The sequence below is a fragment of the Oryctolagus cuniculus genome, chromosome 21 (assembly GCF_051225735.1).
Source record: "Oryctolagus cuniculus isolate XC-2025 breed Fujian yellow rabbit chromosome 21, ASM5122573v1, whole genome shotgun sequence".
NCBI classification, from domain to species: domain Eukaryota; kingdom Metazoa; phylum Chordata; class Mammalia; order Lagomorpha; family Leporidae; genus Oryctolagus; species Oryctolagus cuniculus.
Genome location: NC_142887.1, coordinates 14,497,326 through 14,519,365, shown reverse-complemented (window position 1 = coordinate 14,519,365; position 22,040 = coordinate 14,497,326). Strand labels below are relative to the sequence as shown.

At 58.4% G+C, this 22,040-nt stretch overlaps 1 protein-coding gene across 3 annotated transcripts; it reads right to left on the bottom strand.

Annotated features, from left to right (window-relative positions):
- Positions 1 to 10,350: 10,350 nt before the first annotated feature.
- On the bottom strand, positions 10,351 to 22,040 carry SDSL (serine dehydratase like). 3 transcript variants are annotated; one of them, XM_051826591.3, is made up of 8 exons: positions 21,910 to 22,040; positions 17,729 to 17,962; positions 17,561 to 17,600; positions 17,095 to 17,234; positions 15,004 to 15,092; positions 14,036 to 14,263; positions 11,968 to 12,092; positions 10,351 to 10,717 (listed from the first exon to the last, which is right to left on the bottom strand). In XM_051826591.3, the coding sequence occupies exons 2-8, from the start codon at positions 17,888 to 17,890 to the stop codon at positions 10,524 to 10,526; spliced, it is 978 nt and encodes a 325-aa protein (XP_051682551.1). In that variant the 5' UTR covers positions 17,891 to 17,962; positions 21,910 to 22,040; the 3' UTR covers positions 10,351 to 10,523. The 3 variants fall into 3 exon arrangements, with proteins under 3 accessions (XP_051682551.1, XP_051682552.1, XP_051682553.1); XM_051826592.3 differs by having other exon boundaries at positions 17,729 to 17,912; positions 21,910 to 22,039; XM_051826593.3 differs by having other exon boundaries at positions 21,936 to 21,999.

The following is a 22,040-nucleotide window of genomic DNA, read 5'->3' as shown; positions in this document are numbered from 1 at the left end:
CCTGGAAGTGGATCAGAGAGGCAGCGTTGCAGTGGCCCGCCCAGAACCCCAGGGCCACCACCTACCCGGTCCCCGGGAGCGGCTGAGCAGGTTCAGCGTTGGGAGTGTTGGCCTGGAAAGGACTCCCAGGTCCGCCACGATCCCTTTCCTACTGGGAAAGCTTTGGGGTTTGCATTCTGTCTGCCGAGAGGCAGCCAACCCCAACCCCAACCCTGTGGCCACACTGGAGAAGGGAAGCCCGAGTCCCCGCTGTGCCCGTTCTGCTGCAGGCATCTGGGGAGTGAGCCAGTGCATGGCAGCTCTGTCTGTCTGCCTTGCAAATAAAATAATAATAGGGATCCACCCTGTGGCACAGCGGGTTAAAGCCCAGGCCTGCACTGCCAGCAACCCATATGGGCGCGGGTTCGAGTCCCGGTTGCTCCTCTTCTGATCCAGCTCTCTGCTATGGCCTGGGAAATCAGTAGAAGATGGCCCAAGTCCTTGGGCCCCTGCACCCACGTGAGAGACCTGGAAGAAGCTCCTGGCTCCTGGCTCTGGATCAGCTCAGCTCTGGCTGTTGTGGCCACCTGGGGTGTGAGCCAGTGGATCTCTCTCTGACCTCTCTCTCTCTCTCTCTCTGACTCTACCTGTCTCTGTAACTCTGTCTTTCAAATACAATAAAATAAATATTAAAAAATAAATAAATAAAAATAATAAACATAGTGCCTGGCACTGAGCGGGCTGCTGGGTAAGGAACAGTGAATGATATAATGATTCGGTAGCAAGAACAATGCCATTTAGTGGGTGCTGTGGTCTTTGTCCTCTATTCTGTTTTTCTTAGAGGAGGCACTTACAACATTTTCACAATGAGCTCCACAACCTACACCAAAAAAAAAAAAAAAACAAAAAAAACACCTCAGTTTATTACTTCCTGAACACGCTGCAGGATTCTCCGCATTGCCTAATGGAAGACTATGGATCTGTGGGGCACATCACGCACAGCCCGGCGAGGCCTGGTGGAGGATGATTTGCCAGCCTGGGTACAGAGAAAGGCACCGCGATGGATGACGAGATACGCAGAACGGGATGCGGGCCCTCGATGGAATACAACGCAGCCGCGAAGAGGAAAGTGCTGATTCCGCCGCCGCAGCGCGAATGAACCCCGAGAACTGCCCGCCAGAAGCCAGACCCAAGGAGCCCACATCCTGCGTGGTGCCGTTTATGGGAAATGCCCAGGGCGGGCGGGGCCCTTGAAACAGGGAGAGGACTGGCGGCTGCGGGGGCCGGGAGGAGGGGTTGGGTGCAGGCGTCACTGGGGGGGCGGTGCAAGCGGCTGGGGTTCCTGTGCTGAATACCTTCGAGCTGTTGACTTTTTTTCTTTTTCTTTTTTTCTTTCTTTCTCTTTTTTTTTTTTTTTTTTTTTTTTGACAGGCAGAGTGCACAGTGAGAGAGAGAGAGAGGGACAGAGAGAAAGGTCTTCCTTTTCTGTTGGTTCACCCCCCTATGGCCCCAGCAGCGCGCGGCTGCCAGCGCACAGCACTGATCCGAAGCCAGGAGCCAGGTGCTTCTCCTGGTCTCCCATGCGGGTGTAGGGCCCAAAGACTTGGGCCATCCTCCACTGCACTCCCGGCCCACAGCAGAGAGCTGGCCTGGAAGAGGAGCAACCGGGACAGAATCCGGCGCCCTGACCGGGACTAGAACCCGGGGTGCCGGCGCCACAGGCGGAGGATTAGCCTAGTGAGCCGCGGCACCGGCCGAGCTATTGACTTTTAAATTGCTACGTGCACCTTCTGTTTCACCTCGCTAAGTCCACGAGAAAACGAAAGGCTGTTTTATTATATTCAGGGGCCTAATGAATACCCCAAACCCAGCCACAAGCCTAAGCCCCACACGCGGCGAAGCCTGGCCCCAGCCCCCCTTGCAGAGCGCGCTTTCCCGGATCACTGATGCCCAGGGCAGCGCCCTCATGTGATGCGGCCAGAGGGCGACTTCACCCAGGCAGGGCCTCCTGGGGCGTGCGATGCGGCCCCTGGAGAAACCACGTGCCTCAGAGGTGCCAGATACCAGGGAGGAAATAGCTCTTTTCCATTCTCTTCCAGCCTTCTGATTGCTTTTCTAATAAACTTATCTTTTAGTCCCTTTTCCCCATGAACTTCGAACTTGTTTTCATTTTATTTAAAAGGCAGAGGTCTCCCAATCTGTTGGTTCACTCCCCAAATGTCTGCAACAGCTGTGGCTGAGTCAGGCTGAAGCCAGGAGCTGGGAACCCCAAGCAAGGGGCAGGGACCCAAGGACTCGAGCCATCACCTGCTGCCTCCTAGGATCCGCGTTAGCAGGAAGCTGGAGTCGGAAGCAGAGCCAGCCCTCCACGCCAGGCACTCTGATAAGGTTTACAGCCCCCTGGCACAGCTCCTTAACCACAGCACTAAACACCTGCCCCTCTCCTGTCCTTCTAAGGGCAGTCTCGGGAGTTAGCATGTGGTCAATGCCCCCTAACACTTAGCAAATACTCTGCAGGCTCAGGCTTGCAGACTTGAATTAACAGAAGTTACAATGTAGTGGCACCGCCTCCTGTCTCAGTATGTCTATTTCCACAGGTCCTATCTAGAGATACTGTTTCTCCACTCACAGACCAGTTCATGTTTTCCTCCCAAACAGCACTGATGGCTTCGAGAACAACATGAATGAGGTGGGGGCCCCGGATGCCTGGAACCAGCAACACCTTAGGTGGCCACACAGGTTTGGGGGTGGGAATTTATTCTCGCTGGTCATCCGTTCAGCTCTCCAGCGAGCGTCTGCTGGAGACATAGCAGGCACTGGGCGCTGTGCCAAGCTCCTGGCTGCAGATGTGAGCAGTGCAGGTTTGGTCCAAGCCCTGGAAGAGCTGATGTCCCCTGGGGAGGACAGTTAGGGACCACAGAGAAAAGGAGCAAGGATCGCAAACAGCGGCCGGACGAGCCGGTGAGGAAGGGGAGAGACTCTGAGTGTCAGGGGGTGTTTAGCAGAGACAAACCTGGGTCCAGCAAATGCAAAGACCCCCTGGGCACAAGGTTGAAGGAGGGGGGAGGGCAGGCACCGAACGCTCCGAGATCAAGAAACTGGAGTTGGCCATGGAGCCAGGACTCAAACCCAGGCCCTGTGACAGGGAGGCGTCCCCAGCAGTGTCCTAACTGCTGCGCCAGTGCCTGCCTCTCACTTTCATTCCACGAAAGTGATTTCATCACGATATGATGGGATGACCTTGACTCTGACTCCCACCTTTCGCTCCCAAGGCGAGTGCCTCTCTCCCTCACCCCGGACCCGGTATCAGGGCAGCCTGCAGCCTGGGCGGCCCTTCTGAGCAGGGGACATGACAGCCAAGGCCTGGATGTGAAGTTGCTGGCTCGGCTGAGAGCCGGGGCAATCGTGTGCCAGACAGAAGGAATGGCACAGAAGATGGCCCCGAGGCTGGAGCAAGCTCAGTGTGTTCCAGGAGGACAAAGAGACCAGTGGAGGCCCGCACCGCGGCTCAATAGACTAATCCTCCATCTGCGGCACCGGCACACCGGGTTCTAGTCCTGGTCGGGGCGCCGGATTCTGTCCCGGTTGCCCCTCTTCCAGGCCAGCTCTCTGCTGTGGGCCGGGAGTGCAGTGGAGGATGGCCCAAGTCTTTGGGCCCTACACCCACATGGGAGACCAGGAGAAGCACCTGCTCCTGCCTTCAGATCAGCACGGTGCACCGGCCACAGTGGCCATTGAGGGGCGAACCAATGGAAAAAAGAAGACCTTTCTCTCTGTCTCTCTCTCACTGTCCACTCTGCCTGTCAGAGAGAGAGAGAGAGAGAGAGAGAGACAGACAGACAGACCAATGGAGCTGCTCAGTGGGAAATTGGGGGAAAGAATGAAGAATGGGACCCCAAAGGCCCGCCCTGGAGGCCCAGGTAAGAGGTTGACCCTTTGGCCTAAATGCACCCAGAGGGCATGGGGTGGTTCAAGGCTGAGGAGGGTGACATGTGTGGATCTGCTGTGGGTTTGTCACTGCTCAGATTGCTGGTGACAAACACACCAGCTTGTACCCCACACAGGTCTCTCCCTGGGAGCCTCTGAGTCACCTGGGGCTGGCGCTGCTGCTTGCGATGCTGGCGTCCCATATGGACACGGGTTTGAGTCCCAGCTGCTCTGCTTCCCATCCAGCTCTCTGCTATGGCCTGGGAAAGCAGTAGAAGATGGCCCAAGTGCTCGGGCCCTGCACCCACATGGGAGACCTGGAGGAAGCTCCTGGCTCTTGGCTTCTGCCCAAATGTTGCTACCATTTGGGGAGTAAACAAGCAGATGAAAATATTCATTCTCTCCCCCGCCACTCTGTCTCTCTCTTTCACTTTGTGTAACTGTGACTTTCAAATAAATAAACACATCTTTAAAAAGAAAAGACATTCACCTGCCCACATCCCAACTACCAAGCTGCAGAAGTGGGATTTGAACCCAGTTCTTTAAACAACCATCCAGGCCCAGCGTCTGCCCACCTCACCAACTTGAAAGAACAGGCTACACCATGGGCCTTCAGGCAAGCCTCAGTCTCCCTCAGCCACGGTGTGGGGTGCAGTGTGGATCTAGCCCACCTCTGTGGGCCGAGGGATCGGGGAAAGTCGCCACGCGGGGCGGGACACTCAGCGACTCCGGCCTTAAAAGGAAGCCAAGGGTCCATTCTCCCTGTCTGCTTCCCCTGGAAGGGGAACTTTCGTATCTCTCCTCCAAACATTTATTTTATTCTTTAGGTCTTTTTGCAAGGGGGAAGGATCGGTGAAGGCAATCAGTTTTAGGACTTAGGATAAAAAATCGCAGGAAAGGGTCGACTTGACTCCTTATAATTAATGGGGCGGCTTGTAACAGGATTCTCCCGCCTGTGGTGCTCCCTGGGAACACCTTTTTACATAAGATATTGCCCACGCCGGAGTGGCAGCGCCGTGATTTATGGGGTTCCTTGCTCAGAAAACCTCTCGTGGGGTCGCCCAGCCAGCGGAATTTATCAGGGAGCTTGGAAGCCAAGCCAGGAGCCTGCCTGTGACATTTTTGGTGGCGTTTAAAAAGCACAAACACTGGGGAAGGGAGAGGCCGATGGGACCGGGACGGGGAGGGGGTCCATTATTTGGGTCAACAGAGGCCGGGCTGGAGATTCCTGGCACGGGACTGGCTCCGGGGCGGCTCTCTGTGGGGGGCAGAGAGAGAAGGCGGAAGAGGTGTGACACCAGCCAAGATGCAAATTCCGTGGACTCCGGCCTCTGGAGGGCGACATGGCTGTCCTGCTCCAAGGCACAGGGGTCCACTTTGGGTTTTAAATTTGTTAATTTATTTATAATTTGAAAGGGGGAGCGAGAGAGAGAGAGAGAGAGAGAGAGCGAGCAAGCCATCCACTGGTTCACTTCTCAAATGCCCAGAACAGCTGGGTGGGGCTGGGCCAGGTTGAAGCTGAGGGCCTGGAACTCCATCCAGGTCTCCGACGTGGGTGGCGGGGACCCAAGTACTTGAGCCATCACCTGCTGCCTCCCAGGGTGCGTGTGAGCAGGGAGCTGGAATTGGAGGCAGAGCCGGGGCTCAAACCCACACATTCAGATGAGAGGTGCGAGCTGCTACTTCATTTTTTTCCCCAAGATTTTATTCATTTATTTGAGAGGCAGAGTTACAGACAGAGAGAAGGGGCCAGGCTGTAAGATCTTCCATCTGCTGGTTCACTCCCTAAATGGCCACAACAGCCAGAGCTGGGCTGATCTGAAGCCAGGAGCCAGGAGCTTTCTCGGGGTCTCCCACGTGGGTCTCCCACTTGAGCCATTTTCTACTGCTTTCCCAGGCCATAGCAGGGAGCTGGATCAGAAGGGGAGCAGCGCAGCTGGGATCCGACCGGCACCCATACGGGATGCCAGCACTGCAGGCAGAGGCCCAGCCCACTACCACACAGTGCTGGCCCCTAGGTGTGCGCTTTTAACGGCTAGACCAAATGCCTGTCCAGGGAGGCCCACTTTTCCTATCTGCGCATAGCCAGCCACTGGCTGTGGGCCACCCTCTGGAAGGCAAAGGCCCACCCATCTCCAGACTCGGCAGTGCCTATGGGCAGTTCTCTGGACAGGTGCTGCTAGGGGCTGCTGGCAGGCGACACCCACAACAGGGAGATGGCTGCCCTCCCTGGCTAAAGAGGTATGATTCAGGGTGGGGGACATCCAGAGTGTCCACTCCGGACAGGAGAGGGCGGTCAAGGCCGGGGACAGCAGCAGGCCGGGGGATGCGGGCACATCCGCAACTCTCCCAGGGCGCTCCCTCGCACTGGGAAAAAATAACAGAGACCTGAGCACGGCTTGCAAGCCCAGCCATGACGTGGTGACCCCCTACACCCACACCACACCCACACCTCCTTCCATCCTCCCTCCCCTTCTGTTTTCCCCTGTCCTCCCTGCAGCCACTGGAGCCTCCCCACACAATGCTGCCCCAGGACCTTTGCTCGTCTCGATTCCTCAGCTCTTCCTCCGCAGGTTCCTCATGCGTTTCCTTCAGGCCTCAGCTCAGATTTGACTCGTTCCAAGAGGTTCCCTTGAACCGCCCTCTCTCGGCTGACAGATCCAGAAATTGGTGAGACAGAGCAACCCGAGACGGCGAGAAGACATTGTTCGCATCCTGACTCCCACAAACCCTAACAAGGTATTCTCAAGGCCATCTGGAGAAAATTGAGCGCGGACCGGGTATCAGATAAGAGGAAGGAATTGTTCATCGTGATGTGTGCGATGATGGCACTGTGCTTCTGTTTTGAAAGTGTGATGCCGGAGTGGGCATTTAGCTCAGCAGTTAAGACACCTGCACCCCACATCGGAGTGTCTGGGTCCTATCCTAGCCCTGCCTCCTGAGTCCAGCTCCCTGCTAATGCAGGCCCGGGGAGGCAGCGAGTGATGGCTCGCGTCACTGGGTTCCCGGCTTCCTGCTCTAGTCTGAGCCACAGCCAGCCTTTGCATGCAGCAGGGGAGTGAACCAGCAAAGGAAGGTCTCTCTCTCTCTCTCTCTCTCTCTCTCTCTCTCTCCACCCATGTTACTGTAAATCATGAGTACAATGCATTGTTGAGGATTGATTTCACATACTCCAACACAGCAAAACATCCCCTCCCTTTCCTGGTCATCCACCCCCACTTCTCCCGTCCCACCTTTACTGACAAACTCACAGCACCCAGCATACTCAATGCTTGCTGGGGCTCTGTCACACCTATCACTCTCCATTAGAACATGAGCTCCGTGGAGCCGGCGCTGTGGCATAGCAGGTAAATCCACCACCTGCAGTGCCAGCAGCCCATATGGGCACTGGCCAGGTAGAAGCCAGGAGCTTCTTCCGGGTCTCCCACGTGGGTGCAGGGGCCCAAACACCTGGGCCACCCTCTATTGCTTTCCCAGATACATTAGCAGAGAGCTGGATGGGAAATGGAGCAGCCAGGACTAGAACCAGTGCCCATAGGGGATGCCAGTGCTGCAGGTGGCCATTTTACCCTACGCCACAGAGCTACAGAATTCCATCCCGGTCTCCCACATGGGTATCAGGGACCCAGGTCCTTGCAGAAGCCTCTGCTGCCTGGCCAGGTGCATTAGCAGGGCGTTGGATGGGAAGTGGAGGAGCCAGGACTCTGATACGGGATGCTGGCTTAACTCGCCGCACCAAAATACTTGCCACACATGTTGAAGTCTTAACCTCCGAGTGGGTGCTGTTAGGATGAGGAGGTGGTTGGATCTCGGGGACGGGGCTGTCATCGAGGGCTTAGCACTCCTACAGCAGAGGACCCGAAGAGACCCTTCCACCCCGTGAGGCCTGGGGAGGGGAGGGGACAGCTGCCTGTGAAGGCGTGGTCCTCACCACACCCACGCCGCCTGTACCTTGGTCTCGGGTCTCACAGCCTCTAGACTGTGAGAAAGAAGGGTCTGGTGGTTAGGAGCCCCTGCTGGGTCTGCCATTCTGTTCCCGCAGCCTGCGTGGCCTGAGACACAGCACCCACCGGAGCCGTCGCTCCTGCACCCGAGGGTCAGCCCCTCTGCAGCTGCTGGGGCCCTTGCCCAGGCTGGCGAGCGGGGAGCAGCAAGGGCCCCGGGGCCCCCAGGCCCCTGCCAGGCCCGGCTCTGGTTGAGAGCAGCCTCTTTGCCAGCCAGAGGCCAGATTCCAAGTCTCCCTGTCGCCTGATGGAGGTGAGACACGGAGCGGGGGTGTTAGGGTCAGGTTGGTGAGAAGGCAGAGGGAGCTTCCGCTGCCAGAAGCCACGAGGATCCCAAAGGGCCCGGGAGAGGCACCCGAGCTGGGGTGGGGGCGGGGCACACCTGGGGCAGGTGCACACACCTGGCAGCCCCGCCTGCAGTGTTCTCCGTGCAGCTCTGGACAAACAGAGGGGCCCCTGCTGCCAGCACCTGCTGGGATGTCCCCGTCTCACCAGCCGAGAGGCCCAGGAGGCAGAGGCAAAGCGGAGTCCCTGAGCACAGAGCCCTCGCCTGCCAAGTCAGCGCCTAACCACCATGGTGTGGCACCGATGTCACGGCTATGCCCTGCTCCCTCCCTGCGCTTCCTCCCTGCTCTCAGTGTCACTCAGGAGCCAAGCAGGAAGGGCTGACCTGGGCTCCTCCCCGAGGCGTGTTATCTGGACAGCGTCAGCAGCCTCTCAGCTTCTTATCTCTGGCCCTCGGAGACCAGGAGAGGAGCAAACAGCAGCTGCTGATCCTCCCAGGAGGGGCAGCCAACAGCATGCGTCCAGGGTGGCCCGGCTGGGAGACGGCACCTGCCACTGAGGTGGGTGCTGCCGCTGACCAGGAAAAGCATGGGGTGGGGGTGGTGGGGGGAGAAAAAGCATCATCACTGGCTGATGCAATCCAGGGAGGCTTCCGAGAGGAGTCTGCACTCTCCCTGGGCTTTGAGGAACCTGCACACGCAGGGAGGGCATGACAGGCAGGGGACTCAGCACGAGGCAAGAAGTGAGAGCAGCAATGCTCGATGAAGGAGCCTGAAGCTGTGTGACCTGGGCTAAGTGGCCCAACGGCTCTGTGCAGGTTTCCTTGCTTGCAAAATGGGAATGATCGCAGCGTCTGTCGTGTGGGCTGCTGTGTGGTGAGGAGAAACATGGCGAAAGCCAACAGCACGCCACAGCTGCTCAGTCCTAGCCCCGCTGTGCTCCTGGGTGCTGGCAGTGGGGAGGCCACGCTCAGAAGGTGGGAAAAGCCAACACCTACTCAAAGATGCCGAGTCTGTGTGATAATCCTCGAACAACCCATTTTATAGATGAGAACACTGAGGGAACACAAGGTCGCCAGGCTAGCAGCAAGTCAGGACAGAGTTCCGGCTCAGGTCTGGCTGAGTCCAGCTCTGGGGCTCCAAGGAAAGAGGTCTGGGTCCCAGGAGTTTTTGGAGGGGAACCCCTGGCAGCCAAGGGCTGTCAGGTTAGAACAAGACAGAAGCAGTGGGGACAGAGGAGATGGCACCAGCTAGAGGGAAAGGAGGTGGGCCTTCTACAGCCTGAGGTCCAGAGAGGGCAGGGCACCTGTCCAAGGTCACGCAGCCCTCCTGGAGCAGGCCAGAGGGCCCGGGGAGCTGGAGAAGCGGGCAGGAGCTGGGCCCCAACCGGGGCTCTAATGCAGGGTGAACCGCATACTCTCTGAGTGTCGTCTGCTGGCAAAGCTGTGGGGGGCTGGGAAAGGCCCCTCCCTGCCCTCGGCACCCCCAGCTAGGGTAGGGTCCAAGAGCACAAAGTCAGGAGGACCCGGGGGCGCCCCCTGCCCTGAGCCAGCCTGCCCCATCGGAGACACTTTGCTGACCCCTTGTGGCTGCACAGCGTCTAATTCCCACGCCGGCTCCTAAGAGCCCTGCCCAGCGGCCCAGCAGCCCAGCGGCCCTGGGGCCAGGTTCCAGGCTTCTCCCTGTGACCCCCAGGTGCACCCAGACCAACCCGGGTGGGGGTAGGGGGGCCTACCCGCTTCCCGACCTCCCACTTACCCCCTCCCAGAGAATCGAGATCCCACTCACATCGAGGGGCATTGAAGACCGCGCTGCGTGCCCTGGGGTGAGTTCTGACAACGTCCCGAGCCTCTGTGTCCCCATACGTAAGGCAGGTGGTAACGATGGCTGCCTCTTCGTCAAAGGACACTAAGGAAGACAGTGGGCAGGAAGCCCCCAGAAGAGCATCAGGCACATGGCACGCATATGGGGGGGACAGGAAATGGGTCCCCCTCCCCCTCCTGACCTGGGCACCTGAGCTGGCTCTCTGGGGAGCAGAGCCCTTAGGCGCTCAGCTGGGCTGGCGTCCTTTAGACCTGAGTCTTCAAGCCGTGTGTCCCAGGGCTGCTGCAGGATCTCTGAGCTCGTGGATGAAGAAACATGGGACACGCAGGAGGTGCAAACTTAACCAAGAAAAGGTTTATTAGGGGCTGCGGGAGTGGCTCGGGAGGGCTCCCACGGGCGGCGGCCTGTGCAGACACACAGGGCAGCCTCCACCATGTCCACAAGGGCGTCCGTGCACCTCCCAGGGCTCCCTGGGGCCCTCGCAGCCCCCGCAGGCCGGAGCACCTCAGCTCTGGCCCAGCTGCGTTCTCAGAGCCTGCAGCTCCCGGCTGTTAATGTTGTTGCCCCCACACACGATGACCACAACTGGAGCCGGGGCAGGGCGCAGGCGGCCTTCAGCCCGGAGTCTCCCCAGGAGGCCGGAGTAGACGGCGGCCAAGGCTGCCCCACACGCGGGCTCCACCAGCATCCGTTCATCGTCTGGGGACGGGGGAGCAGACAGGGGCAGGAGGGACCCGTCAGTGCCCGGCAGGGTCTGGGCACTGTGGCTCCATGCAGCTGCCCACCCACCCAGCCACCCGGCCACCCAATCATGCACCCATCCATCCACCCACCCATGCCCCCATCCATCCACCTACCCACCCGGCCACCCAACCATGCACCCATCCATCCACCCACCCACCCGGCCACCCAGCCACCCATGCATCCATCTCTCTGCCCACCCATCTACCCACCCATTCATGCACCCATCCACCAAGCCATCCATGCCCATCCAGCCACCCATCCACCCATCCACCCACCCTCCCCCACACCCAGCCATCCATCCATCCACTCATGTCATCATCCGTCATTTGTCTCTCTCTCCATCCATCAACCCAAGCATCCATCTCTCCGCCTGTCCATCTTTCCTCCATCCATCCATCATCAGACTGTCCATCCGAGTAGCCATCAATCAGTGTATCCACCCATCGATCAACTACCCATCAATCACCCATCTCTCCAGCTCCATCCATCACATGACTGTCTGTCCATCTATCAGTATGTCCATTCATCCATGTGTCCATCTACCCACCCATCCATTTCATCAGTCCACTGCCCCATCAATCCATCTGTGCATCCCTCTACTGTTATTCTACTCTCCACTCACTCATACATTCGCCCACTCATTCAACAAATATTTATCGAGTGGCCCCCTCCCTGCCAGGATTTGTGCTAGGAAGACCCTGGGACACAGCAGCCCCCTCCCCCAGGGAGCTCACAGCCTAGTGATGGAGCTGGAAAAACACCAGGCAGTTATGAGCCAGGGGACTGGTGAATAGGAGGTCCCCAACTCAGGTGGGGTAGAGGTGGGAGAGCAGGGGAGGCTTCCTGGAGGAGGTGTCTTGATGACTGAACAGCCTCTTCAGTCAAATGAAGCTGGTGGGGAGTAGGGCTAGGGAAGGGATCAGGGGGAGGAGTAGCTCTGACCAAGAGCTGGAGGCTGGAGACCGCGCGGCACACTGCACCCCACCCCTCCAACTACTTCTTGGCACGTTGTGGGCTTAATCCATGCACACTCAGCCCTGTGCTGAGGACACAGACAAGAGCGAGCGTGTGCTCACACTGGAGGGGCAGGGGCCTGGATCCAGCTGGTGGACGGACCGAGGGCTCAGACATGACGGGGGAGGACGTGAATGGGTGGACAGGTGGGCAGAGGGTCTCTGAGCCCAGGTCGGGGCAGCGTCACTCACCCAGGAACTGCTGCACCGCATACACGGCCTCAGCGTCCTCCACCACCTCAGAGAGGATCTCACACTCCAGGGCACACTCCAGGGCCCGGGCGGCCACCGTCTTGGCACCCAGGCTCTTGGCCACGCTGCAGGAAGGAGCAGGGGGCAGGGACAAGCTGGGGCAGAGTCGCCTCCCCACGCAGGCACAGTCCTCCCCCTACCATGCCAGGGGCTGGAGTTTGCATTGCAAGGTGCAGAGAGAAGATGCACGAATATTGCCTTTGACTCATTGTGTGGCGTCTGCCCCTCTGGCCCTACAGCCCTGACGGTGCTGGTCCTCACGCTGACCCCAGAAACCCTTGCATAGAAGCTGGGCAATGGTTCAGGCCCGTGAGTCCCCGGAGGAACCTCCAACCCCCAGGGGGCCAGGGCATAGCCTCGGGAGCCAGGCTGCCTGGTTTTGAATTGCGGCTCACACTCCCTGCGCGACCCTGGGAGATCATTCGTCTCTCTGGGTCTCAGTCTCCTCATCTGAGAAATGGTTCTCAGGGGCGTCCTGAGGAGTGAGTTACAACACCTGTAACACCGCGCAGCAAGTTCCCAGAGCAGCGTCGGCTGTGGCTGTGCTCATGGCTGGGGCTGGCAGGGGAGGCGGGGATGGGCGCCCAAACACAGGAGTGGTGAAGAACTTCCCAGCTTGGAATGTGGTATGAACGACAACATTCGGAGGGGTCGCCCCAAGGAGAGGGTGGTGGGGGGCCTGTCTCTGGTGACTTTGCCGCTGAGATGTGAGTGCAGAGGAGAAACCAGCTGAGAGGAGCCGGGCAGAGGGGACAGCCTGGGCAGAGAGAGCACCCGCGGAGGGCAGTGGAGGACGGCCAGGTGGCTGGGGCACAGCGAGGGGAGAGCCAGACCTGGGAGCTTCGGGCGGCATTGCTGGGTGGGTGAAGGAGGAATCCTGCAGGGTAGCCATGGAGGGAGGGAAGACAAGGGGCTCAGTGCACCCAGCAGCTGCACCCCTGGGACCTGCTCCCTGGGCAATAACAATGCACCTCACACAGACTCCCAAGAGCCCCAACATGGACCCAGCCCAAATGTCCTCTCATCAGCTTCTGGGCTGACAACCCAAGTGTGGCCTTGGTTGGACTAGCAGTTGGCCATAAGGAGGAATAAAATACCAACACAAGCCCTGGGGCACGAGGTGCTGAGTAGAAGAGACCAGACACCATAGGCCTCATGCTGTGTGACTCCATTCCAACAAAATGGCCAGCATATGCAACTCAATAGAGAGAAAGTACAGGAGTAATTGTGGGGGCAGGGGTGGGGGGCCTGGGTGATGACGGTTAAGGGTGAGGGGTTTCTTTGGGTGTTATGAAATGTTCTACAATTGTGCTGATGGTTGCACCATCAACCGCTGGATTGGTTAATTGTGAGGTGTGTGAGATAAAAATGTTATTGGGTGGCACAGGAGATGGGAGAGGGCATGAGGATGCAGTGGGGGACAGGGACAAGGACTTGGAAGGAGCTGGATTCTTGGAGAAGAATGGGGAGAATTCAACAAGGGAGAGGGAAGCACCTTCCAGCCAGAGCACTTGGATGGGTGGTGGTGACGTTTACTGAGATGGCAGGTCCACAGATATCACCCAATGCTTCTGCTGTGAATCCCAACCTCTTGAACTATATGATCAACTCGTTCATTCATGTCACAGACATCTGCAGAACAACTGCTCTGTACCAGGCAGATTTCCACTTCTCACTATGCATGCACGGGTGAAAAACTGGGGAAAATGCAGCCAGTCTGACCTCAGCCTTTGATGCTGGAGTTGAGCGTGACCTTTGGTTTTCTGCTCTTATTGCTTGCCTATGTTTTCTAACTCACCTGCCACAAGTACAAACTGTGCTTGCAATAACACAGACCAGTGAACGCTGGTCTTGTGAATGGATAAGGTGTAAATAGATCATTTCCCTCATCCACCTTCTTGGCACAGCCTCCGACTCAGATGCACATCACTGTGGTTAAAGTCCCACAAAGAGGCCCTTTTGGGTGCCCCCCAGCAACCCCCCTACCATGGTCCCAGCCTGAGCTTACCTGGTGATGTCTGGCAGTGTGACCAGCTTGCCTGCCTTTGTGGCCGCGTTGAGACAGTGTGCCCCACGGGTTTCCATGGCGATGATGGGCACATGCTGCCAGCCCACCTCCACCAGGCCAGTCACCACCCCGAGCAGGAGTCCCCCACCCCCCACGGCCAGCACCAGGGCCGCTGGCGGGGTTCCCAGGGCTGCCTTCAGCTCCCGCACCAAGCTGGCGTTACCTTCCCTGGGGAGTGGGTGGGAGAAAGAGGCAGGTGAGTGAGTTCTCAGTTCTGGAGGCTCCCAGGGTTGGGGGATCACAGAGGTGGGCTCCCCACCCCACAGGTCCCTAAACCCCAGCCGGGGGAGAGAGGTTCTGCAACGTTTGCTTCACCCAGGGTCTACTCATCCCCCTTATTCTTTCATTCACTCCCTGCCCCTCCCCTAAGCTCCTTGACACTTTTCTTGGGCACTGTCTTATGGCATCCCTCCCCCCAACAGCTTTGCAAAGAGGCAGTGTTAGTGTGTGTGGTTTCAGCAGGACCCGGACACCACTCAGAACCACCCTGTGACTCCAGGGTGGTCTCTGACATGTCCTAGCTGTGTGATCTTGGGCAAGTTGCTGGACCATTCTGTCCCTCAGTTTCATCTTCTGTGAAATGGGCATAGTTAGCACCCACCTCGAGAGCTTTGGGGAGGATGAATGGAATAGTGCTAGGGCAGCTGTTGGCCTGTGCCTGGCCCCTAAATATGTATTCAGTCAGCTCTCTGACTCTCTCACTTCCAGTTTACTCCTGTGGGAACTGAGGCACGGGGGGAGGGTGCTTTGCCCAAAGTCACACAATTCCCAAGCATCAGAAATGGGGTCTGGACACAAGTCTGGTTTTGAGGCCTCTTTTCTCTGTGGGCAATGAGGGTGGAGGCGGTGACCCAATCAAGGCCTCCCAGCTCCCAGAGCAGGGCAGGGGGGGTGGATACCAGCCTTACCATATCAGGGGGTGGTCAAATGGGTGGACATTCACCCAGCCATCCCTCTTGGCTAACTCCTGTGCCCTCACATTAGCCTCATCCCAGACCTAAAGAAAAAGTGACAGCTCTCAGAACTGGGAGCCAGGCAGCGCGAGGTTGGAGGAGGGATCGGGAGGCTCCTGAGCTCAAGACCAGGCACGGACCGGTGGCCCCCTGGAGCAAGGACACACTGACCCTGGGTGGGTAAACAGGTGCCACGCGCTCCCGCCATCCCCACAGCCATCTCGCTGCCCTGCCATGTGGTGGATGGAGCCGGAGAATCCCAGGCTGGCCATGGGACTTCCAATCTTTCCCCCCGCCCCCCTCAGAACCACGCATCTGGGCCTCCCTCTTCTTCCGTGTCCCCACCCCCACTGAGGCCAGTCTCAGCCGTGACACATGGTGGAAGTGACAGTGCAGCCGCTCCAAGCAGAGGTCTTGAAGACGCCATGCATTTCTCCTCACCCCTCTTGCCATGAGCTTGAGAGAAACATGCCCATGTGGCCACACGCCAAGAAAAAGGAGGGGCCCTTTGTAGAACTTAACCTTGGCCAAGGCTGAAGCAGAACCTCGCCTGGCCACCCACGGACTCCTGAGGAACAGCAACACTGTTTCTCATCAGCGCTCCTCATGGGAGCCATTGTTACACAGCATGGGTTAGCAGGATGGCTGATGAAAACACTCTGTGCTTCCCCCACCACAAACGCATCCCACTCTGCTGCCCTCCACCGTTACCTGTGAGGCTGCACACAACATCCACACTGCATGGGCGTCAACAGCACGCTCTGTTGTCTCTGTATCCCCACAACAGCCTAACATAGGCACAGAGTGTGCGTTTGATGAACACTGGATGGATGGATGGATGGGTGGATGGGTGGATGAACAGGTGGATGGGTGGATGGGCAGATGGATGGATGAACAAATGCTTGGATGGGTGGATGAACAGGTAGATGGATGGATGAGTGGGTTAGTGGACAGATAGATGGACATACAGGTGATGGATGGTTAAAAGGATGTATGAATGAAGGGGGGAAGGGAGGGTAGGGAATAGATGGATGAAGGGAGCGAGAGAGGGAGACCAGGTGGGTGGATGGATGGAAACAAGCAGAGAAGGAAGGAAAGGAGGGCGGGAAGGGGGGAGGGGGTGGGGACTGCCTACTCTAGGTATTTGCAGAATCATTTTCAGGGACCATGGAAATGCTTTTCATGTTAATGCAACGAGGTTTTTGACAACCTGTTCACCCTTATTTGAATGAATTTTTCCTTCTCCCCAGGAAGGAGAAAGATTACATGCCCATGTCTCTATTTTTTATTTATTTATTTTTTTTATCTTTTTGGTAACAAAGTGAACGAGTGCTAATGTGATATCCTTATCTGTGTGCCTCTTTCATATTGGGGTGGTCTCAGAGTAAGAAATGATGTGGCCTGGGCTGGTGTTGCAGTGTACTGGGCAAAGCCACCGCCTGCAATGCCGGCATCCCATATGGGCGCCAGTTCGACTCCTGGCTGCCCCTCTTCTGATCCAGCTCTCTGCTATGGCCTGGGAAAGCAGCAGAAGATGGCCCAACAATTCGGGTCACTGCACCCACATGGGAGACCCAGAAGAAGCTCCTGGCTCCTGGATTCAGATCAGCCCAGCTCCAGCTGTTAGGGCTATTTGGGGAGTGAACCAGCAGATGGAAGGCCCCCCTCCCCCTCTCTGCCTCTCTGTAACTCTGTCTTTCAAATAAATAAGTAAATCTTTTTTCAAAAAAAAGAAATGATGTGGTCATTATATTTCTCCTTGTTGTCTTGTCAAATGGAAACCTTTAATTATACCGAGTGCTGGTGAGGGTGCAGGAGCGAGACCCTCCCCTGCTGACCACTCGCTTCCTGAATTTCCTGTTCCGTGCCTGGAGGTCTCCTCCGGATGGGGAAGGCACCACACAGCTCCCCCCCCACTCACTCCCACCCTAAGAGAAGACAGACCCTCCCCCAGTTCATCAAAAGGAAAAGGAGACAGATCTCCGGGTGGGGCGTGTGAGGGGAAGCGCCCACTCCAGCCGGCTCCGCCCTTCCGGGGGTCCTTACCTTTCCTGCCAGCTGAACCTCAGCCCCTTCGCCCTCCAGCCTTCTCACCACCTGCGGGGAGGTGCCCTCCGGCAGCACGATGGTGGCGGGGATGCCCAGCTTCCGGGCCACGTAGGCAGCGGCGATGCCTGCATTGCCTCCTAAGAAGGCGGCAGAAGGAGCATGAGCCGTGGACACCCCCATGCCCTGTGCTCCATTTCCCTGTGGTCACTTCCTCCCCAGGGTCACCTGCCCCGCTGATCACCCTCCCCTGAGCCACAGGTGGCCGCGTGCGGTAGACAGAGCTGATCAGGAACTCTGTCCCCGCCTCCATCCATGACTGGGATTTCAGCGTCACCAGGGAGAGCGGCCACCTTCTCACTAGGGTTGTGGGACGGTGGCTGGCGAGCCTGCGGCTTCCGGGGTCTTTTTGACATCTCCAGCTAGCTCCTCCCCCACCCCAGGAGGCAGGGCAGGGCGGGGTCACCTGAGGAGCACACCAGGTGTCTGCATCCCTTCTTGACCATCTGGGGAGAGAGGAAGGGGGTTGGACACTAAGCCAAGCAGGCGTCATGGAGAGCAGAGCCGGGGCACCCAGAGCTAGACACCACTGCTCAGGTGTCCCCGCCCCCCTGCCCAAGCCCCGCCCCCTCACCTCCTGGCAGAAGTGCCCGATGCCCCGGATCTTGAAGGAGCCGACGGGCTGCATGTTCTCACACTTGAGGAAGACAGCGGTGCCCGCCACCTGGGACAGCGCCCAGCTCTCCAGCAGGGGTGTGGCCACGTGGAAGGGCTCTGTCTTGCCGTGGCTCTCCATGCTGTCACTGCCACCCCCAAGGCTGCAGGAGGACAGGACACGCACAGGCCGGAGCAGCCCCTGGGGAGTCCCCTAAACCAGGACAGAGCGGGGAGAGCTGGACAGACCCTCAGCTTGGGTGCCCTCGCCCCACAGCTGCCAGGCAAGTACCTGCTGCTCCCCGGGCTTCCCAGGGAGGTTTGGGCAGGAGGCCCCACCTGGCTGAACCATGGCTGCCCAAGGGGCCAGGAGAGGGAATGCAGCCAACACATGGTGATGGGCAGTGAGAGAGCAGGAGGACTCGCCTGTCCCTCACTCACACGTTCACTTCAAAACCATCTGCCGAGCACCCACCGTACCCCGAGCCCCAGGAGGAAACCGGTTAGCGGAGGCCACACCCAGCTGGGCAGACACGATCCCTGAATTCAAGGAGGAGTGACATGGGGAGGGGGCGTATTTTGGCACAGATAGTCAGGAAAGATGTTTCTCGAAGAAACATTTTTAAACTCCTATTATGGGCCGGCGCTGCGGCTCACTAGGCTAATTCTCCACCTGCAGCACTGGCACACTGGGTTCTAGTCCCAGTCGGGGCACCGGATTCTGCCCCGGTTGCCCCTCTTCCAGGCCAGCTCTCTGCTGTGGCCCGGGAGTGCAGTGAAGGATGGCCCAAGTGCTTGGGCCCTGCACCCCATGGGAGACCAGGAGAAGCACCTGGCTCCTGCCTTCGCATCAGCGCGGTGCGCCGGCCACAGTGCGCCAGCCCAGCGGCCATTGGAGGGTGAACCAACGGCAAAGGAAGACCTTTCTCTCTGTCTCTCTCTCTCACTGTCCACTTAGGATACCCACATTCCACATGGGTGTGCCCACCTGAGTCCCTGAGACCCCACTTCTGATCCAGCTCCCTGCTAATGCACCTGGGAAAGCAGCGGAGGGTGGCCCAAGTCCTTGGGCCCCTGCACCCACGTAGGAGACCTGGACAGAGTTCCTGACTCCTGGCTTCAGCCTGGCCCAGGCTGGGCAGTGACCACTTGGGGAGTGAACAAGTGGATGGAAGGTCTCTCTCTCTCTCTCTCTCTCTCTCTCTCTCTCTCTCTCTCTCTGCTTTTCAAATAAATAACTTTCTTTAAAAAAATAAAGAACTTTGTAAAAAATGCAGTCACGTGATTGTATACATTTGCTGTATACATTTGTTCAAATTCATTGAGCATTCACAATGAACATTAACGAAGAAAGGAGTAACTTGTTCATTTATTTTCATCTTCTTGCAGAGTAGAGGAGGGAAAGATCTTCCATTCACTGGTTCACTCCCCAAATGCCTGCAACAGCCAGGGCTGGGCCAGGTGAAAACCAGGACGGTGGAGCTCCATCCAAACGTCCCCCATGGGTGGCAGGGCCCACATCTTAATGTGGTGCACGTTAGCAGGGAGCTGGAATTGGGAGCAGAGCCAGGACTTGGGCCACAGTGCAACACTTAACCACCGGGCCAAAACGCCCACCCCAATAATGTCAGAGAGCTGGTCACTGTTTACTCTCTCATCATCTCATTGAACGTAATAAAAGGGGGAGGAGACAGTCGGTCAGGGTGTGGCTAAGGGTTGGGGTCTTGAACAGTTGGAATCAGGTGCACACTGGATGCATGCATTTTGATTGACTGCAAGGATTTAACTTCCCTGTGGTCTGTTAGCTCTCCCAGGGGGACCTTGGAGACGGATGACACGGGAGCCCAGGGAAGAGCACTGGTGTAGAGGGAACAGAGGGAGAAATGAACTTGGGGTGCTGCCCAGGTGCAGAGAGAAAGGGATGGGGTGGAGTGGGGGGAGGGGGGAGGCAGGGGAGGCTGGCAGGGGTGCCGCACATGGGGAGCTTCCCTCTTACTTTCATTCTGCTTGCAGCGGGAAGCCACTGGTGAGCGAGGGACTGGGCCAGTGGGTAAGGAAGCGAGCGAGGAAGTGAGGGAGGAGGGAAAAGGAGCTAACAGCCCCCTTTTTCTCAGCGGTAGGAAAACCCTGGGCCCCTCACGCAGTTCCACTATTGGCCACTAAGAGGAGCGCTGCACCCTCACCCCCTCACAGAGACCCAAGCTCTCCTCCATATGAGTCAGAGTTCAGGAGCTGGGCCGGCGTCCAGGTGGTGCTGGACTCCCCGGCAGGGCAAAGCCTCAGCCACGTGCACCCAGCCCCAGCCGGAGCGGCTCCCACGTGGGCGCTGAGAGAGAGGGGCCCATGTGTCTCCCTATTCCCAAACCCAGCACAGCCTGGCCTGGAGCCCAAAAGCATGGGTTTTAGGGTGGACCGGAGACCCAGGGCTTGTGTGTGTGATCCAACTCATGTCTCAACACCTTCTCTTCCTGCAAAACAGGGATAAGTACTCTCCTAACCCCCGGGCCAGGGTGTGGCACAGCTGCTATTTGTCAAATCTACCTCGTGCCAGACATCGGCTGTGTCTTCTGCAGCCCCGACCTCATGGGGACCTTCGACGCCCTCACTCGTGAGTGTTCACATCTGTAAGGCACAGGCCCTGGCACGGGAGCTGGGCGTGTCACAGAACGGTTTAGACAAACATGAGAATCCGGAATGGCAAAACTGCAGAGGCCAGCGCCGCAGCTCACTAGGCTAATCCTCCGCCTTGCAGCGCTGTCACACCGGGTTCTAGTCCCGGTTGGGGCACCGGATTCTGTCCCGGTTGCCCCTCTTCCAGGCCAGCTCTCTGCTGTGGCCAGGGAGTGCAGTGGAGGATGGCCCAGGTGCTTGGGCCCTGCACCCCATGGGAGACCAGGAGAAGCACCTGGCTCCTGCCATCGGATCAGCGCGGTGCGCCGGTCGCGGCGGCCGTTGGAGGGTGAACCAACGGCAAAAGGAAGACCTTTCTCTCTGTCTCTCTCTGTCACTATCCACTCTGCCTGTCAAAAAACAAACAAACAAACAAACAAAACCTGCTGAGAGAGACCTGTGTTCACAGGGAGACAAAGAAGCCAGGGACGGACGTCAGGGTCGGGGGTCAGGAAGGGCCTCTCAGAGCGGGAGACTGTGAACACTCAGTTCTGAAAGCGAGGACCACCAGGAGGGCCCGTGCAGCCCGGGTCATGGCGAGGCGTCACTGGGGCCACAGAGTCACGCCGTGCCTCCGTGCTGACACAGCACAGTAACAACCAGTGTGAGAGCAGGCACTGGGCCAGGCACCTGCGTCTCATCTCACGGGATCCTTGCGCTCCTATGAACCACCCTTCATCGCAACGAAACTGAGGCCCAGGGAGGTGGAGTGGCTCATCTTGGACCACACAGCGCCAAGTGGCACAGCCAGGATTGGAACCCAGGAAACCGTGCTCATAACCGGCGTGCTTCGCTTTCTCTGATTCATTCTCATTGTTATTACCCGTCTGGCATTTAATCCGCAGCTGTCCTTCACCCCCAGGAGCCAAGTGCTCCTGGCTCAGTCCCCCGGCCTCCTCCAACCTCTTGGTCACACCTGCTGCCCACAAGGCAGACAGCAGGCATCAGTGGAATGAATTAGCCTCAAGTCGCCGACAGCGTCGTCAACCCAGACCCCGCCGGCCTGGGCCAGGGATGCACAGCTCTCGCCCAGCATGGCCGCCCCTGGGGGCAAGGGGCAGCCCTGGGAGCCCTGCTATGGGACGAGACGGTGGATGGCACTAGGCTCAGGCGCCAGTCCCTGCCACGCGTGACCTTGGCCGAGTCCCTCTCCCTTGGCCCTGCGTTGGAGTAAGGACGCCTGCCTTTTCCACTGCCTCACCCCCAAGGTCTTGACCCAGAAGCCGCCTGGCCAGCGCTGCAGGCCAAGTGCCCTGGACCAGAAAGCCCCAAGCTGGCCCACGGGGGCCCAAGGCCCAGCTCTGGCCTGCAGGCCCAGCCCCTGCCCCCCCCCCCACAGGGCCCTGAGTCTGGGGTGGGGGCTGAAGCTCCCTCCCTCCCACCTCTGCCTCTATCCCCTGCCCAGACTTGGCCCAGAGCTGCCCAGACCACCCCACATTCACACTCACACTCCTGCAGCCCCAGGGGTCCCACGGGCCCCAGACCCCTTACCTCCCTGCCTGAAGTCCCCGGACTACCTCGGCCAGTGCCAGTCCTGCTGCAGGCTGTCCCTGGGGCACAGGCTCTGCCTGGCTTCCGGCTGCCTTGGCCCCTCCTCCCGTGTTAAAGGGACAGTGCCCAAC

Coding starts and splice junctions, on each gene's coding strand:
- SDSL (XM_051826591.3), bottom strand. CDS start 17,890: ATGGAGAGCCACGGCAAGACAGAGCCCTTCCACGTGGCCACACCCCTG. Junction 15,093..17,094: donor AGGTTCAGCTGGCAGGAAAG/GTAAGGACCCCC, acceptor CTTTTTCTTTAG/GTCTGGGATGAGGCTAATGT. Junction 12,093..14,035: donor ACACTGCCAGACATCACCAG/GTAAGCTCAGGC, acceptor TCCTTCCTGCAG/CGTGGCCAAGAGCCTGGGTG.